We start from the raw sequence: 15,385 nt of genomic DNA, 5'->3' as shown, positions 1-15,385 counted from the left end.
AGCAGCTCATGGCAGGCAGGGCCAGGCCAGTCTGTCAGCTGCTTGCACAGCCCTTGGCCCTGGGTGGAATGTTAAGCACAGCCCGTGCTCCATAACAAGGCACTGTCAGGAGCATCTTGCAGAAAGCCCTCACCCAGCTTCCAGCCATCAAGGGAGGGGCAGTTGAAGGCACGGGCCCCTGTCCCCACAGACAGAGGTACTATTGCACCAAACCCTGGGTGCAGGCCAAGCCCAGCCAGCACCCTGCTCCCCAGGGCCAGGCTTTGTCTGCAGCTTCCCCTCCTCTTGCTTCAGGCCTCATTAAGGCCTGGGACTCAGAGCTACTACTGGGTCAAGGTTACACCGTGGGATTGGGGTGCAGGACTCACCCCCACCCCTCCACCTCACACCCCTTGAGGAAGATCCAATGAGACAAGAATGCCTGGTTCCTGGCCCAGGGCCCTGTGGGGGTCCCTGCTGCTTGGGAGATGGGACTATACTCCGAGAGGACCAGGCCCAGAGCTTCGGGCCTGAACTAGAGACACATCCTCAAGCCTTACCAACTGAGCAAACCTTTCCAAGAAGAGGATGCAAGAGACAGTGCTCCTATCCAAGGCAGCATCAGCAGATGTCATTAGTCCTAAGCAGCCCTGGACAGCAGGAGCAGGTGACAGCCCCACACCCCCACCCCAACAAGAAGGGGCAGCTCTGCTGACAGGCAGTGGGGGTCTAGGTACCAGGTGCCCCTGACCTGCCCGCCTAGTTCCCAGGCCCCTGGGGTCACAGGGTGAGGTGATGATGAACAGCACCTCTCAGGAGACTTCTGTGCTAGTCCTGGATCTGCTCAGACCCACTGTGATACTGGGTGAGTCACTTCCCCTCTCTGGGTCTCTAATGTCATTTGTAAAAGGGGAACAGACATCTATTCTGCCCACTTCAGTTGTCGCTTGTAAAGGATCAAAACTAGACCTGCCCCCAAGGAGGCACTCAGCCACCAGAAGGTGAATGGTAATTGTGAGGTTTTAATTCAGTTCAGTCGCTCAATCATGTCCGACTCTGTGTGACCCCGCGGACTGCAGCATGCCAGGCTTCCCTGTCCATCACGAACTCCCGGAGCTTACTCAAACTCATGTCCATCGAGTCAGTGACGCCATCCAAGCATCTCATCCTCTGTCGTCCCCTTCTCCTCCTGCCTTCAATCTTTCCCAGCATCAGGGTCTTTTCCAAAGAGTCAGTTCTTCACATCAGGTTTTAATTAATTTTGAGGTCATCTGGAGGGAAGTTGTTCTGGGTTTTTCAATCACTGGGGTAAAAATTAGAAATCAGGGTGGCCTGCAGGGCAGCCTAGCAGTTCTGACTTCCTCCTGGAGGTCCCAGACACAGACGTGGCTTCTCCAGTGGCCGGTTTACTGCTGATCCTGACCCACAGAATGTGACCATCTCCCTTTCCTGCCAGTTCCCAGGCATCCATGCACATGAACAACTGCTGCATACGTTTTTCCTTAATAAAATTAGGCAGGGACACAAAATCTCCCAAGATATTAAAAATGAGATTCTGAAAAGCAAGTTCTGTGATTCAAAAAGCTCTCCTTGTTGTGGAAAGGCAATGGCCATCAAGTGTCCCTCCCAGGGTTTCTGGAGGGTTTCAGCCTCCCTGCCCGCCTGTCACCCACACAGGCCCTCTGGGCCTCACTCTGCACACAGTGAGCTGGGCAGGGCATCCCTGATTGACAACACAGGGGACAAATCCCTAACAGGTAAGCTGAATTCAATGGCTGTGAGACCCCCTCTTTGGCTTTGCCTGAGCCCTGTGCCAGGTTCCAGCTGTCCAGGTTCTGCCTTCTTCTGGAACCAGACTCCATGTTTAATCCAGGAAACTACTAGAAGAGCAGGAACACTGTTTCTAAAGGGGCTTTGTGTCTTTGTGCCTGGAGTGCTTCCAAGGTGGGAAGCACCAGCCCTTTGAGACCTCAGGCTTGGGTGGAAGCTCCCAAATTGGGAGCTGAGGCCACTCCGGCTGTGAAGGAGGCAGGTCGCCCTCTAGCGGCAGGCCTGGCCCTTTCAGGGCGAGGCAGAAGGGCTGCTTTGATTTGCAGGGCTGGAACTCAGGGCCCTGTCTCAAGGTCTGCAGCTACCTAGAGAAGGGTGTTGCCTGTTTCTGGTCCAAACATGCAGGATCTGGACAATTTCAGGGATACTATGAGTTTAGCCTTCAAAGCCAAACCCAAGAAGTGATAACACAAACTACTTATCAGTGACCTGGCTTAATTAAAAATAAGGTCATAGCTGGAAGGTGAGCAGTCAATGAAGGCCACGCTGGAGTGCCATAGAACAGGTGTGTGTGCAAGCACCACACAAGACAGACAGGGAACCTGGACCCACCCAGGGGAGAAGATGCCACAGTGCACGTCCTATATATCACAGCTCCTGCCAAGGATGCCCCATCAGCATGCATCCCACCCTGGGCGGAACCAAGCGGATCCAAACTAGAAACAAACTACCTCTTAGCCATTGAGCACCTCCACACGTTTGTCCTAAAACAGGCTGGAGAAATCTCAAATGTAAATCTCCAGAATGTTGCCACCCCCTTCACTCAGCTCTGAATCAACAGCTGCAGGCTGCACACAGCAACACCAAGGACATGCAGAGAGGTGCACGGTGGGCAGGTGGTGTGCACGGCTTAGGCAAGGAGGGTGCAGAGCTCATCCCGGATCCTCCAGTGACTGGCCCCAGAGCCACCCCGGAACGTAAAACGTGAAGAACCACCCCAGAACGTAAAACGTGAAGAGCCACCCCAGAACGTAAAACGTGAAGAGCCACCCCAGAACATAAAACGTGAAACACTTCTACAGCAGTGGCAGGAACACACACCTTGGACCTTTATATTTTATAGAAATCAATATAAGCAAAATTGACTTATAAGCAATAAAAGGGCAATTCACGTATCCTCTTTGGGCCAAAAATGCTTCATGTACAAAAGAAAAAAATACCCATTCTTTTAACTTATGAGGCTGGTTTAAGGCTCAAATTAGATATATTTTGTCAACTGGTGTTTGGCTTTAAAATATAAAGGATTTGTATTCTATTTTATAATAAATCTGTTGTTAACATAAAGATATCTACCTAAAATCTTTGTATAAAATCAACTCCAGAAAGACAGATGCACCATGTTTGCCCTGAGGTTTGGGGGCCCTGCCCACGACTCTGCACCCCAACTGAGAAGGCCTGAGCCATTCACTGGGTATGTAAATTGGGCTGGGCTACCTGCTCTAGTTAATGCTCCGACTGGTGGTGGGTCCTCCTGGGATGGGACTAATCCACCAGTGAGACATCAAGAGGTGATGGCACAAGCCCCTCCCCTGCCCTCCCTCCATCCTCTTCCCGCACACCCAGGGCTCCCCAGCAGAGGCCAGTGTGAAACTTGTCAGTGAATATAGATCCTGTCGGAGATGGCTCCGGGGAAGTGGGTCATGATCTGCATCCGCAGCCACCAGTAGTAGTCCATGGGGTGGTAGCGAGTGTAGGGAGTGGCGGCAGTCAGGGCGTGGGTCACAGCCTTGATGACAGGGGAGGTGTCTGTGGAGCCGCTGGTGCAGTAGCTCTCCATCCTGGCGACCTTCTCATCGAAGTACTTCCTGCCGTAGTCCTGGCGCACCACCTCAGGCAGCTCCTCCCACATCTTGTTGGCGATGGCCTGGATGCGCTCAGTGCCACCGTAGAGGCTGGTGGCGGCGATGAAGTTCCCGGGTTCCACCACGCTGACCTTCACTCCCAGGGGGTGCATCTCGTAGCGCAGGCAGTCAGAGAAAGCCTCCACCCCGAACTTGGTGATGCAGTATGGGGAGCGGGCCACGTTGGCCATGCGGCCCATCATGCTGCTGATGTTAACAACGCGGCCTGTAGAGGAAGACAGCAAACACCGGCTCAGGGGGCCCCGCCTGCAGGGGGCCTGGGGCCTGGCGTGTTTCCGGAGGCCTGATTACAACCCGGCCTCTTGGCCCGAGACCTCTTTTGCAGCCTGCATGGCTGGGGCTCAGCCTTCTGAACCACCCAGGGTCAGGCGGATTTCTCGTTTATAGTGGAGGCCAGCTCAGGTCAGCATCAGCATCAGCATCCCTGGTATTTCCTGGGTAGCCAGGTGGGCCCAAGCAGGATAGGGAAGGAAAAAAAAGAAGTAGGCTTGCAGAACAGGAGGGCACGACATAAAGGGCAACAGCTCTGTCTTGCCTGCCACGTTCCCCTATTGCCAGTAACTCCAAACTGTTATTACCTGGCCTGGCTCTGTTGCCAAGCAGGCAGAGGCAGGGTTCCAAACATGCCTTCAGGTCTAAGACAATAACCTGAGTGGAGCCTCAGGCACTAGGGGAGAGGGGACCTGGAGAAGCTCTCCCACGGGCCCAGCCTGGGGGCACTAGGAGTTGACACAGCCTCTCCCTGCCCTGGAGCAGTAGGTGGAGAAGGAGCCCATCCAGCCTTCCCTGGAAGCCCAGGCAGACCACAGACCCCCTTGCCCTGGGTGTGCCCCCAGTAAGTCAAGGCATGGCCCCACCAGGGCACTATGGGGAGACACCTTCCAGAAACCTCCAACTCGGAAGTCACTGAAACGTTGGTGTTTTCTTCAAAAACCCCACAGCTGCTCTTTGGGTCCCTCCTGTCACTGCTGGGTCACTGGGATGGAGGGTATGGATCTTCCCTTTTTTGCCATATTGTTTGCTACTCTAGGGAGAAAATGTGAGCCCAGGACTTCTTAGGTGGCTTGCTTACATTTGGCTACATAACGTGGTTTGGGCATTTTGTCTGTTTTGCCAATTTCTAATCTTGATTATTATTATTTTCAACTACTACCACAATTGTCTCATTTTTAAACTATGGCATAGTAACCCATAGGATGGATCTACAAACATTTACTTAAGCACACCTCTGTCAGTACATGATGTATACACAAAGCTCTGTGCACAAGGGTGGTTATTTGTCTAGATTAAGTTCTCAGACTAGGATTACTGCTATAATCTTTTAGCCTTTGGTGTAGAATGCTGACCTCTTACCTGCTCTACTGTCTGAAAACCACACATCCCTTTCCACCCCCTGCCCAGGGCACCCCCACTGGCCACCATCCACAGGCCCTGTGTCACCCCTGGGGTTTATGGGCTCAGCCAGTGATGGTGGTGGGTACTGGGTGCTCTGAGACCTGTTACCATTCTGAGCGAAGATGGAAAGGCAGAGTGGGTCCAGGGGGCAGGAAGAAGGTCCCCTTCCACCTTACCTTTTGCCCTCCGGATGAGGGGGAGGAAGGCTTTCGTCACCCGAACGGTGCCCCAGAGGTTCACTTCCGCCACCTCCTTGTAGGTCTCCATGCTGGTGAACTCCACGTCTCCAAACGTCGAGATGCCCGCATTGTTAACCAGGCCCCATAAGCCTGCACCGGAGGAGACAGAACTGGATCACCACAGGGCTCAGCCTCAGGGATCACCCAGCAGTCTGCAGCCCATCCTCCTATGCACTTTCATTCCTTTTCCCCATAACTTGGCAGCTTCTTGTCCAAGGCTCTCAAGACATGTTCTAGAGTCACCCAGGAATAACCAGAGATGGAGAGGTCTAAAGTGCTGGCTGTGACCTCCCTTCAGTCTACAGTTTCCAATTCTCATCTCGCTTCTGCCTGCAGCCACTCTCTGATCCATCACGACTCAGCCCTGCTGGCACCCCCAGCCCGGAACTCCCCCCCACCCTCACCTTACTCACTTCTACCCTCCAGTCTCATCCTGTACCCTGCACCTGTTTATTCATTCCTGCCTCTGAGCCTTTGCTTATCTTCTCCCTCTTGCCAGAAACCAGGGGAACCTCAGGAGTCTTCCAGGCCAAGTCCTCTCTGGAGAACCAGAGAAGGAACATAGCATCCAAGGTCACACAGCAAGTCAGAAGCTCAGCCAAGCCTTGATGTCAGGTCAGGCCCCAGTCCGACTCCACTCTGAGATGCTAACAACTCCTCCATCCTCTGCTCTCCGCTCTGAACCACGCACTACGGGCTAGATGTCATGTGGTCAGCTATCAATATGTCATCAGTCATCAATATGAACACTGAACACACCTGGTCTTTGCAGGTAGCAAAGACCCCTCAGCCTGTGTGATCCCACGGGCCTTAGTTCATGGTCAGAGCAAACTCTCCAAGTGTACTTGGGTTGTGTTTCCTGCAAGACCAACTTGAAGGATCATCTGAGTCCACTTAGTCTGATAATTACTCTCATGGGTAGGGAGCCAGAGGACCTGAGAGGGAAGCCTGGCTTCAGCGGGACCAGTGAGGCCAGGACAGAGCTGAACTGGGATGAGACAGTGAGGGTCAAGAGACAGCAAGGGGATGAGACAGACAGCGAGGGGACGAGACAGACAGTGAGGGGCGAGAGAGAGGGGCGAGAGAGGGAGGGGACGAGACAGCGAGGGCCGAGACAGTGAGGGGCAGCCTTGTGCAGCGGGGCCCACTCTGAGTTTTGTTTTCTCAGGTACAAGGACTGGACATGCTGGAACCTCAGGACAGCCAGGCCCTGCCTCTTCTCTGCGGAAACCCTCAGGGTTTATTCTCCCGTGGCCATCAAAGTGCTCCTTCCCAAGATGTAGCCTCGGGCAGAGCTGCCTCCTGGGGGCTGTTCCCTCCAGTGGGAACTTCGGCCTGCTTCACCCCAGTTAATCACGGAAGTGAGTGTGTGTAAATGACAGAGTGATTGGTCTCTAACTGCTTTCCTTCCGTGTTACCCAAATTAAAGCTTTGGCAACTGACCTCTTGTGCTTTCTCCTTCAATTATGGAGAATTAAGAGCATTTATTAGAGAAAGGAAATTGCTGGTTAACAAAGTGCTCGTGACGCTCTCACCTCCACTCCCCATGGTGACCAAGCCAAAGCCACCCCCTCAGCTCTCATGAGTGACCTCACAGTGACACAGCCACTCCCCTCCACCCCCGACCCCCTGCAGACCTTCCCCTGGGAGTCACTGCCCCCCTCCTCTTCCCAGGAGGAGCAGGAGGCCTCTCAGCAATTGTCAAGGCCGACACTTCACCTTCCACTGGCTTCCACACCATGAGCCATCCACCTATCTTTTTATACAACTTTCACTCCTCTCCCGTCCATGCTTCCCTCCCTTCAACAGTGTACACATTAGATGCTCAATAAATGTATGTCAGGTGAATGAGAATGTAAATATCAATACCATGTTTCATATCCCAAAGAACTTTCTCTTAATCATGCTGCCCCTCACACCACTGTCTGCTCTCCTTCCCTCCATGGCCAGGCTTCTGAGAACACGAGCTACACTCTCCAGTTTCCCATTTTCCCGCCAGTCTGGGTCCCAGCCCCACACTGCTCCAGGGTGTCCAGGGCATCCCCTTGCTAGGGATATCTCTCCCACCCTCATTCCCTGCCATCTTCTCTGACCTCAACCTGCCCCCGGTGTGAGCACTACTGATACCCACACACCTGCTTCATCTCCCCTGACCCCCTTCTCCCACCTGTCCTCCAGGATCCTGTCCTAGAGCAACTGTCATGCAGTGACACGCGATGCTTAGGCAGTCTCATCTTCTTTATGCTCATAAAAGTTTCCAGCTGCTTTGTGTTTGATTCATTTGGACAGTATGCATGACATAAAATACATACCGCCTTTTATCCACCTAAGAATTAATTACATCTGACTCCTGCACTTGAGCTGTGGAAGCACAGTGCTCCTGGATTTCCTCTCCGATGATGCGATAAGTAACAAGTCTGTGCACCCAGGAGATCCCTGGAGTCCTGGGTCAACATTCTGAATAGACTCACAACCTTCCTGCTGGTCTGGGTGACAGCTGCTTTCCTGTAACCACCCCTTCGCCACCTCTGAGTAACTGTTCCCACGCACCCCTCAAGAGTCATGGCTCTCCCAGCCCCACCGCCTCCTCCTGATGGTCATTTTCATCCAAAGGTCCCACAGGTCCCCAACTCACCCTAACTAACCACCAAGTGCTCAAGCCTGCTTTGCTAGTAGTTTCCCTTCGCTAACAGTTTCCCTGTCATCTTTGACTCCTCCAGCCCCTTCATTTCTCCCCCATCTAATGAGTCATGAGTACTTTAAAATTACCAAGAAGGAGCAAAAGGATGGCCTCTGGGCCCTGAACTGATCCTTACAACCAATCAATAGATACTGTATTGTCCCATGTCCAGATGAAGCAACTGAGGCTCAGAGAGGTTAAGCAACTTGATCAACATCACCCAGCTAACCAGTGGATAGGATGGCGCAGGACCCAGGTCTGCATGAGGACATAGCTCTCGCCCTTAATCCCATGCTGCTGTTGGCTTCCTCTGCTGGGTCGCTAGAATCACTGCCTTCTTTCTGGTGTCCACAGCATTAGTTTGGGTCCCTGTTGTTGGAGAAGCTCTCCCAGGTCTCCCTGTCAGTTGCTCTCCTCCCCCATCCTGATCCGACCCGCTCCACCAGGCTCTCCTTCTCAGCCAGCCATTCCCTGCTCCTCTGCTTCCCTTTGGAGTGGGATGTGTGAGCCTCCTTTCCCACACTTGTCACCCACTGCCCGCCAAGGACTCTGCCCTCTCTGGGCCTGGACAGTCTGCCACTCCTCTGATACCACGGCCACTCCTGCCTCCACGGTGTCCTAACTCTGCTCAGCCGCCCTGACCCTCAGCCTGAGAGCAGCTTCTGTTGAAGTGCTCCTGCTGTGGTTGGATCGAGCTGTGAGCCTCACAGATGGGCACCCTGAGGCCCACATGGTTGAAGGTACAAACCCAAGCTCACACCACTAGTAAGAGGCTAAGCCCAGAGCAACTGCAGCCTTCTCACTCCCAGACTGAGTACGCCCCATATGTAGGGACCTCCCTGTCCATGGCATAATGTCCCCAATGTTATAACCGATCCTAATAGGTCTTGCCGTGAAGCCACTGACTTCCATTTTGCCCCACTACAAACTTCCTCTGCCAGCTCATACCCTTTCAGGTATGCTCAGCACACTACCAAACATATAGTAAGCACTCAATAAATGTTTACTGAATGCAAGGTAAGGGGCAGTTTCAAGATCAGGCCATGCCCACAGCCTGCAGGTTGGTCTACTTGCTTGGCCTTTCCCTATGGTGGTGGAGGAAGGGCTGGTCACAGGCTCTGGATGGCCAGTCCCTTTGCTCCCTGTCAGGGAGCAAAGGGGCTGGTGGCAGAAGGCTCACCAGCTCTAACCTGATAATCTCCTTCATCTTACCACCACCGCTGGCTCTCCTGGCTTTGGCAGCAACTGTTCCACAGAGCCAGGGTGAAGGGCATCAAACTCGCCATCAAAATGTGATGACTCTCCATCAAAATGTGCCTTCCATGCTGGGGGAATTGGGGGTGGGCGTGGGAAGAATGGACTGTCTCCTGGAAGTTTCCTGCTGAGGTGGATTGGTGTGCGTGTGTGTGCTAAGTCACCTCAGTTGTGTTCGAATCTTTGAGACCCATGGACTGTAGCCTGCCAGGCTCCTCTGTCCATGGGATTTTCTAGGCAAGAATACTGAAGTGGGTTGCCATTTCCTTTTCCAGGGGGTTTTCCCGACCCAGGGATCGAACCCATGTCTTTTATGTCTCCTACTTTGGCAGGCGGGTTCTTGACCACTAGCGCCATCTGGGAAGTCAAGGTGGATGGGTGGAGTGAGTCAAAAGTGGCCACAGGCTTAGGGAAGGCATCTGGTCTGCAAGCTCAGGGAGGGCGCCATCTGGTGGTCAAAGACAGTATTGCCTGAGGAGGAGGCAGGGAATTTGCACTGTGTAACGTTAGTTGCATTGGAAAAGACTTTGATGCTGGGAGCGATTGGGGGCAGGAGGAGAAGGGGACGACAGAGGATGAGACGGCTGGATGGCATCACTGACTCGATGGACGTGAATCTGAGTGAACTCCGGGAGTTGGTGATGGACAGGGAGGCCTGGCATGCTGCGATTCATGGGGTCGCAAAGAGGCGGACACGACTGAGCGACTGAACTGAACTGAACTGAACCCAGAAAAACGAGGCTTCCCTGGTGGCTTTGTGGTAAAGAATCTGCCTGTCACTGCAGAAGACGAGGGTTTAAGCCCTTGTCAGAAAGATCCAGGGGTCAGAAAGATCCCCTGGAGAAAGAAATGGCAACCCATTCCAGCATTCTTGCTTGGGAAATCCCACGGACAGAGGAACCTGGTGGGCTAGAGTTCAGGGTGTAGCCCAGGGTGGGTCGCAAAAGAGTCTGACACAGCTCAGTGACTTAATAATAAACAACGACAGCCCAGTAAAAGACGTCCATGAGGGGTTGGCGGTGGGGGGAGAAGGGGCTGAAGGAAGGGAAAAGGGGAAAGACCTGGGCAGCCACTTATATGACAGATTTATTTTCTTTTTCAAATCTAAAAAATCTTCAAATCTTTTTTTCCAAAAAATGCAGTACTGGTTAATTAAGGTGATGGTAAGTGGTTTAACAACCCTTGCAGGAATGCGTCACATGGAAAAAAGGAACAGGGAAAGGTTTCTGCACCAGGGTTGGTGCTGGGATTTGAGCCCAATCCAAGGGCAGGGGGGAGCCCGGGGTCCTCCCTGACTTGCCCAGTTAGGCTAACTGGGCAGACTAGTATTGGGATAGAGTTGATGCCGTCTTGGTGGCTGAGGACAAGGACCAGGGTCCTGAGCTGCCCCCAACCCCAGTGTAGCCCTGTTCTGTGCTCAGTTCTACCCTGACCCTTCCTTTCTATGGCCATTTTATCACCACAAACCCACAGGCTGTGATGAAGTCAGTTTATGGTGCTGACTGCAGCTGTTTTCCAGCCTAATCATTTATGAAGGCGACCCAGAGAAGGCGGGCAGGAGGAGGATTTACCACTGGGGAGGAGGCGAGGCAAGCTGTACCTTCCAAGCTGGTAATCATCCCAGTGGGACCCATCCTGCCTTTGCTTAATGGGGCAGGAGTCCTGGCTCTGCCTGTTCATTACTAAACAGATGTTCAGTGAGTTCTGGGACTCACGGGCCTCTCCTCAGAGAGCAGAGGGGCCTGGGACTGGCCTGCTGTGGGGGTGGGGGTGGCCCTGGGCTGACAAGGTGATGTATCAGTGACAGCTTCTCTGAGAGCCTCACAGCATGGGAGCCCCTGGGGTCGCCGCTGGGGGATGACAGCATCTCCACCTGACTGATAAATGCTCAGCAGCGCGGCCAGCACTGGCCCGGGTCACCCACCCACTTGCCAGCTCCCTACCACCGACTGAAGTAACGGCTCAGGAGAGCTGCCCCACCCCACTCTGCAGGATGGCAGAGGGCTGACTAAGGCACCCCCTTTTTGCCTGGGCTGACAGGAAGCTCGAAGGTAAATGTCCTGGAAGAAGTGACGGAACCAGAATGCAGTACCGTCCCACTGCAGGAACCGTGTCCCCTCCCCTCTGCTATACGACAGAGCCTCTCCCACCAAGGTCCTCCGTGGCCTGGACCGGGAGGGCACTCGAGTTCTTACGATACAGAATTTTCTGCAGCATGTGACCCTGTTGGCGATGGGCCCCCAACTTTCTGTTCCCCTAGCTTCTGGGGCACTGTACCAAACCTCTCTGAGAGTTTTCTTTCTCTTCTCTGGCCCCAAATTGCTTCTATTCCCCAGGAGTTCCTTCTTGCATCCCCTCCACTCCTAGTCTCACTTCCAACCATGCACACCTGATTTCCAGCCCACAGACTTCCGGGGAAGCGGGTGTGTGCATAGGCATGTCAGCATCTCCCATCCCTCGGCTGCTCCTCCAGTGCGGGGCAGCAGCTGTCCAGGATATAGACCTCTCGCCTCTCCCTCACCCCCACACACAAAGTCCAGCTGCTCTGTCTCCGCAATACTCCTTGAATCTGGTGCCTCCTCTTTTCCAACACCCAGTGTGCTAATTCAGGAGGCTTACACTCACGCTCTCCCTTTAAGCCCCCTCTACGCTGCCAACACCGTCCCCAGACTCCAAGTCTGAGCAGGTCATTCCTCACAGCAAAGCCCCTTCAGTGGCTCCCCTCGCCCTCAAGAGAGCAGCCACGCTCCTTCACGTGGGCCCCAAGCCGTGCACGACCTCCCTGCCTGACCTCATGTGCTGCCAGCACAACCGCCAGCCTGACTCTGACCGGCTGCCCGTCAGCACAGCCTGTGTATTCCCTGCCACTGTTCACGCTCTCCCTCCCACTTGGAATGCCTGTCCTGTGCTCTGCCAATCTGCCTTGGCTGACCCTCCCCCAGCCCACCCCAAGACCAGGCTATGTCCCTCTGTCCCATGTTGCACTCCGAGAGGGGATATGGAGATTATCTGGGTCAACTCCCCAGCGAACTGTGAGGTCCCTGGGGTCAGGGGCTGTGTCTTGGCCATCTTTGTGTCTCCGGCATCAGCCCAGCACCCAGAGCTGCACTCGGTGAGGACTGGATGGGTTGGTCTGTATGGCCTCCGTGCAGTGGGAAATTTAACCTATTTCCTCCACTGTGCAGCAAAGAAGAGCCCAAACAAGAGAGAAAGCTGTCTTTTGGCAGGATGTTAGCATATGGAAGGGGGTGTTTGGGGAGGGTCCCCTCAGAACAGCCAGCCCAGGTGCCACCCCCACTGCCCCAAGATGCCCTTACCTTTCTCAGGGTCCTCCAGGCTTGAGCGGATGACCTCTGCTGCTTTATCCACCTCTTCGCTTTTGCAGACATTGAGCTGGACAGTTCTTAAGCGATCACTCTTCATGCTGTCCAGCTCTTTGACCCCATCACTCCCTTTGTCCTGGGGAGAAGAGAGGAGCTGTCGCACCCGCCTCCTTCCCACCCAGCCTGCAGGATGAGGACCAGGGCCAAGGCAGGGAACTGCCCCCAGTCCCAACCAAAGCCTGGGGCTTACATACAGCTTATTAACAGCCGTGGGGGGGTGGTCTTTGGGGACCCACCCGGACCTGCTCCACCAGTAAATGGTTCTAGTCAACCCCTGAGCACGCTGGCACATCAAATACCAAACTAAGTGCCTCAGACACAAGTCCCCAAAGCCCCCTGGCAGGATGCTATCTCCCAGCAGAGGTCACAAACCCTGGACTGGGGCCAGGCATGTGGGGATCGGACAGTGGGGAGGGTGGAGCTCAGGAACGGAGCACATGACCTCTCAACCTGCCAGCTGTTGTCCATGTGGGTATGCAATCCCAGGGCTGCCAGACGCTTAGATTTTCAAGCTAGTAACTAGGATCTCCTAATGTTTCAAGTGGTAGAAAAATTACCCTTAAAAAAAAAACAACCCACTGCATGCCAAAGCACACCCACAGCTGCATGTGACCAGCAGGTTGCCAGTCGGTCACCTCTGTTCTAAGCCGAGAGCCAGTCACACCATCTTGACCAGAGCTAGACTGCAGCTGCAGTTGGGCCACGAACCAGGCTCTGTGCACTCAGGTGCATCCCTTAAGAGGGGCCCAGTTTTTCCAGACACCGCTACTTCCAAGGGCATCGCCACCTGCACTGACCTGCTCAGGTTAATGGCATGAGGAAATCACTTTAAAAAGAAAAAAACCTTCCTAAACGACAAAGCACTATGCAAATTCAAGTATTATTAAACAAGAGAAAAGTGCCACTCACTCAGCACTCATGTCTTAGGCCTCTATCATGTTTAAGCACTGGGCTAATAACACAGACATGAAAATAAATAACAGCCTCTGTTCTCAAAGAGTCACGTTTTAAGGAAGGAGGCAGATGTGTGAGCAGACAAGACTGGGCAACTATGCTGCATGAAAGCTTGTGGGAGGCAGGAGGCTGCACAGAAAGTGGGGTGGGCAGGGAAGGTCCTCCAAAAGCAGTGCCAGCTGAGGACATGAACCAGAGAGGTACCTGGGGACCAGGCACTTCCTGAAGAGGACGACTCCGGTCCTACCATAAGCCACTGAAGGCACAGCAGAGGTAGAGGAAGTGGTGGGATGTGAGGCTGGAGAGTCAGGCAAGGGCCTGCTTGGGGGCAGTGGTGAGCAGATGCAGGATCTGAATAAAGCAGACATCATTTATTGTTTATTGTGCTTCACAATGCTGTTTGGAGTGCATTATCTCATTAGTCCTCCCATCCAGAGCAGGGTGTATTGCCATACTGCCTATATTCTACGACATACACTTTTTCACCATAGGGGTGAGCTACAATCAATGTGAAAATGAGACACTGTCAGTCATAATTTGACTGGCAGTGACTTTTCTCAATGGCCCACAGAACAGTGATGCATCTTAGGAGAGGACAGGAGTAGCTGCCAGAAGATGAAGGGACGGAGAGATGCCTCACTGTTCCATGGACCACTGAGAAAAGTCACTCAGCCGAGGGCTGGCCTGGGCTACATCTGGTACTGAAACAAACATCCCCAGCAAGGCCAGAGCAGGGAGCATGAGGATGGCTGTGGGGGAAAGTTCTCTACAAGATGTGCTGAGTGTCATCAGTGGTTTGAACCAGGAGGCCCCTAACCCCAGGCCTGAAGAACCCACATCATGAATGTCAGAGGGACTGAGAAGAGAATGGGGGAAGCTCTCTATCACGCTGGACCACCAGTGCTGGAGAGGACTGGAGAGGATAATCTCTCTGGAGAGGACTTGGGAGAACAGGATGGCAGGGGGGCCCACTTGTCCTGTGCAGCCCAGAAAACAGAATCAGGGCAGGGAAGTCAAATTCAGCTCAAGACAAGGAGTGACTTTACAGTCTGGAAATGGCATGGGCTACCCTGGAGGTGTTCAGACAATAAGGGTGGATGTGGGGTCTGTCTGGATGGGATGGGAGAGCACGGTACAGAGAAAACTCAGGCATCAGGCAGGACATCAGGCTGACCCCCTTCTAATATCTCTTCCACCCCTAAACTGCCAACTTCTCCAGGGACCCTCCCCAGAGGCCCTGGAAGACTCAAGCCCTGGCTCCCTGAGCCTCTGCCCTGCCTGGCACCAGGAACACCAGATACATGAGTCACCACTGCACAGAGCAGCCAGGGTGAGGCCTGGTTTGCCCAAGACTTGGCCCTGTGAACCCCTGGATGTGCTGGTCTTCCTAATCAACATGGTGCTCCAGCTCCAGGAAGCAGACAAGCCTGAGCGCCTGCTGCCGTCCCCCCGGGGTCCACCAGAGAAGAACTGCCCGGACGCTGTCTTCAAGTCCAGAGGCTGGAGGGGCTGCTCATAGACACCTCTTTTTCCCACGGACGGCAGATGGGCTTCAGGAAAACACCTATCTTGTTTTAATTCAGTCTTTGTATCGGGGCTCCTCAAAAGCCCCTCAGGATAGAGTCTGCATGGCCCAAGTCTCCGAGGGCCGCTGATGTCTGCTCCAATAAAACGATTCCAGCTGAGATGACCAGGCGCTGAGCGCTCTTCCTCCTCCTCCTCTGTTAACCCTGCCGCCATCGTGCAACAAACAACTCTCGAGCCCCACCCTGGACCTCTCCTGTGCCTCTCACCAGCATCAAGCCCCTG

General features: G+C 53.8%; 1 protein-coding gene across 2 annotated transcripts in view; it reads right to left on the bottom strand.

Moving 5' to 3' along the window:
• Positions 1–2,826: 2,826 nt before the first annotated feature.
• BDH1 (3-hydroxybutyrate dehydrogenase 1) overlaps positions 2,827–15,385 on the bottom strand; it is a 37,035-nt gene continuing 24,476 nt past the window's right edge. For both annotated transcript variants that reach the window (XM_040249855.1, XM_040249847.1), the window contains exons 5-7: positions 12,557–12,698; positions 5,243–5,395; positions 2,827–3,876 (exon numbers count right to left, since the gene is read on the bottom strand). In XM_040249855.1, the coding sequence (XP_040105789.1) occupies positions 3,404–3,876; positions 5,243–5,395; positions 12,557–12,698 (768 nt within the window). In that variant the 3' untranslated portion in view covers positions 2,827–3,403. The remainder of the gene's footprint in view (positions 3,877–5,242; positions 5,396–12,556; positions 12,699–15,385) is intronic.

This window comes from Oryx dammah, unplaced genomic scaffold (genome assembly GCF_014754425.2).
Source record: "Oryx dammah isolate SB20612 unplaced genomic scaffold, SCBI_Odam_1.1 HiC_scaffold_2, whole genome shotgun sequence".
Lineage (NCBI taxonomy): Eukaryota > Metazoa > Chordata > Mammalia > Artiodactyla > Bovidae > Oryx > Oryx dammah.
Note: the sequence above shows the minus strand (reverse complement) of the source record. Positions and strands in the feature narration are given on the sequence as shown.